This window comes from Zea mays, chromosome 7 (genome assembly GCF_902167145.1).
Source record: "Zea mays cultivar B73 chromosome 7, Zm-B73-REFERENCE-NAM-5.0, whole genome shotgun sequence".
Classification (NCBI taxonomy): domain Eukaryota; kingdom Viridiplantae; phylum Streptophyta; class Magnoliopsida; order Poales; family Poaceae; genus Zea; species Zea mays.
In genome coordinates this window covers 139,004,739-139,008,247 of record NC_050102.1, presented here as the reverse complement: position 1 = coordinate 139,008,247, position 3,509 = coordinate 139,004,739, and the positions used below count along the sequence as shown (strand labels likewise).

The following is a 3,509-nucleotide window of genomic DNA, read 5'->3' as shown; positions in this document are numbered from 1 at the left end:
TCGCAACGTACAGCCAACCGTCTAGTACTATTAATGTAAGGAATCAAACAACATCTCTAACGGGCCAAGCTGAACACATGGAGATAACCAAATATGAGACAACCAGGCCGGCCACAACCAATCTCACTCGATACGAGTGAGACTCAACCATACAGTCAACCACTCAGACCTTTAAAGATCTAAGAGTTACCACATATCACTCTTTTACTGATAAATAGATAAAAAAATACTACTTCCATTCTCGAGAATATTTGTTGTCCGCTAATTTATTTTTGAACTAAAGCGCGACAAATAAAAAAGAACGGAGTGAGTAAGTCTTAATTAATCTTAGAATTAGTTCGAGATCACATTCACGTGAGCACCACCACCGAATACAACACATGGAATGACATTTATTTAAAAGCTCTGATCGATGCTTGTCCACAGTAATATAAGGAATACAACAGCATGCAACAACGTTTATTTAAAAGCTGACGCTCGTCGTCCACGGTAACATAAGCAAGAGCATAGGCAATCACAATTCATGCTTTCGCCGAGGCTAGATCTGGTTTAAAAGAGGAGGGAAGCGACAGGAAGTCTCCCCACCCACATGGTCCAGAAATCCAGCCCGCAGGCAGCACTCGACGGTGTCCACGATCGTCTCCTCCAGCGGTCGGCAGCTCCACCCGATCTTCTTCAGCTTGTCAGAGGTCATCGGCGCTGGGTGGTCTCTGTCAAGTATGCTCTCGCTGCCATTCAATTAGCCACCAGATGCAACATTTAGCAAAAATGGGAGAGTTACCTTTTTTGTAATCTTTTCATCTTACTGTATAGAATAGTAGAAGCGAGATCTTTTACTTGGCAATGCAAGGGTAGTCAGGGTACATGCTCTTCAGCAGATCCAGCAGGTCGCGGGCACTGATAACATGAGGCGCGCAGATGTGTCTGCCGGTCGCTTCAGGCACCTCGTAGAGCAGCAGCATGGCGTCGGCCACATCACGGACGTCGACGATATGCCAGAGCTTGTTCTTCACCGGGTCGGGGCCTCCTGCATGCATGCATCGGCCGGCGTGGATGTCGTGAGCTAGCTATGAATGGATCGGGAGACAGATAGCTAGTACATGTCAAGTGCCAACCTTTGAGGAAGTAGATGAGGAACTGGATGGTCGTGTTGACCGTCGGCTGCAGCATGGGGCCGAACACCAACCCTGGATTGATAGTCACCACGTCGAGCCCGGTTTGCTGCCCGTACGCCAGCGCCGCCTCCTCTGAGATGATCTTAGCCACCGGGTACCAGCTCTGGAGTACACAAACCGGCTAAGCAGATCTTGCAATAATCGTCCAAAATAACAGATCTTGGCCGTGCGTCCTCTAAAACTACGTACGCAACATGCAGAAGTTACTAGTAAAGTTTACCTCAATGCTCCTGCAGAACTCTCGGTCTGACCAGCACCTCTCATCTCGGACCTTACCTTCAGGCCAATCTTTGGGGCTGATCTCGACGGCAACCATGGACGACACCACCACCACTCGCTGGACGTTCGCGCTGGAGGCAGCTTTGAGCACATTCGTGGTGCCGGTAACAGCAGGACCCAGCATTTGTAGCTGCACATTATATTGTTTCTGAATTAAGAGAGAACATCAGATTCAACGAAAGCGGGAAACAAACAGAACTTGCCTCTGGGTCAGTCAGGTCCTCCGAAGGCACAGGAGTGGCCACATGGAAAACCCCCTGGCACCCGACGACCGCAGCTGCCATGGCGTCGTAGTCCAGCAGGTCAGCCTTGAAGATCCTAAGGTTTCCGGCAGCATTCTCCAGGCGCTTCAGGTGGCCTGTCTTCTCGTCACCTGAAATGCCGTGTCGTCCTGAATATGCAAGCGAAACCAGTACGTCCAACAGGACAGGGAAGGAGAGGAAGGGTGGATGCCAGGTTGCGCACTGAGGTGGCGGACGGTGCCGTGCACGGTGTACCCGCGGGAGAGCAGGAGCTTCACTACCCACGAGGCGATGAACCCGCCGGCTCCGGTCACGCACACCGTTGCACCTCCTCCGGCCATGGCGTTGACGATGTCTCCGGTACTCCGTACTCCTTTCCCGTGTCACAGCCACTGCTAAGCTGCTCGTCTTATATCGATAGACGATCGCTAGCGTCCGCAGCGAGTTCTGAGCACGTTTGTCGCATGGCAAGTAGTAGCGGCGGAGCCGGACAAGAATCAAACATACAACTATTAACAATTATTAAGTGTTAACAATAAAAAAAGTGTCTAAGTCACGTTGAGTTAAAAGGGCTTTAGATGGTTTTTTAATTACATGAAGATGACGGGGCTGTTTGGTTTAATTTGACTAGGGTTAGTCGCTCGAATAACTAATCTTATACATAAAAATTAGACAAATTATGACGCCTTAGCCAGAAAACCAAACAACCACTACATATTCAATGTGAAGATTGGAGGCTGAAATATTGTATATTATCCAATCTATTAAAATCCAAAATTGCTTAGACGGATGTCACTCAATTAAGTGTGTCCGTTTGCGTGGCCTATATTAATTGATTAATAGATATAGACATTCCAAGATCTGTTTTCAAAATCGATTAATAAACATGGTCTCGACAAAAGTCTGGCTTCTAAAAATAATTAAAAATAACTTAACATTATGCATATGAATTAGTTAGACATAGATCAAATGAAATGCACTTGTTGTGGTGCTGCTCTAGTTACAAGTTTCTCGATGACCACCAACAAATTGTGAAGATGTCGCATTTGGGCTCATTTTTTCCATAAGACAAGGCTAATTCTGTTATAAACTAAGTGATATTTTTGCCATCTCTTTTGATAAAAGAGATCGATGACAACTTCCATACGAAACTGAGTGAAAGGTGCATTTTATTTCATATAAATTACGTAATAAACTAGACATTTAGGTCTTGTTTGGTTACATGAACTAAATATTAGTCTCTTCATTTTAGTCTCATTTAGTCCATAAATTGTCAAATGGTGGGACTAAAACAGGACTAAACAGATTTAGTCCATAGTCCCTCAAAAGATGACTAAAAGGGATTAAACCATATTAATTCCATATTTTCCCTCATTTATTTTAGTTGCACTAATAGCAGGAAAATGACAAGGGCGTTTTGGTCTTATTATAAGTCATTTAATGTGTTGTGGATATTTTTAGTCACTCAACTAAAGCAACCAAACAAACCCTTACTTGTAATCAACCATTCTCTCCATTGAATATCAATATTATTAGTGTGTGATTAGAACACATATTTGACAATGACTATATGTTCATTTTGATATTAAATTTATTTTTTATGGGTTATTATATCCTCATGTGTCTCTCAACCGTTACGCTGCTGGTTGGACCTAACTTACTTCAAACAATATCATCAAACATGATTGTGTGCCAAACATTAGGCTTGGACATGCTGGCGCCAGCCTATCATACGCTAGAGACCATTATAAATTTCTAAAATATATTTGAAATCTCAAATAAATTATAGAGTAATATTTTTAAGAGAATAATA

General features: G+C 43.9%; 1 protein-coding gene across 1 annotated transcript; it reads right to left on the bottom strand.

The window, feature by feature from the left end:
* Positions 1–290: 290 nt before the first annotated feature.
* Positions 291–2,105, bottom strand: LOC100284190 (dihydroflavonol-4-reductase). Its single transcript, NM_001157086.2, has 6 exons — positions 1,920–2,105; positions 1,658–1,827; positions 1,396–1,584; positions 1,116–1,278; positions 838–1,027; positions 291–728 (listed from the first exon to the last, which is right to left on the bottom strand). The coding sequence occupies exons 1-6, from the start codon at positions 2,035–2,037 to the stop codon at positions 539–541; spliced, it is 1,020 nt and encodes a 339-aa protein (NP_001150558.2). The 5' UTR covers positions 2,038–2,105; the 3' UTR covers positions 291–538.
* Positions 2,106–3,509: the final 1,404 nt, after the last annotated feature.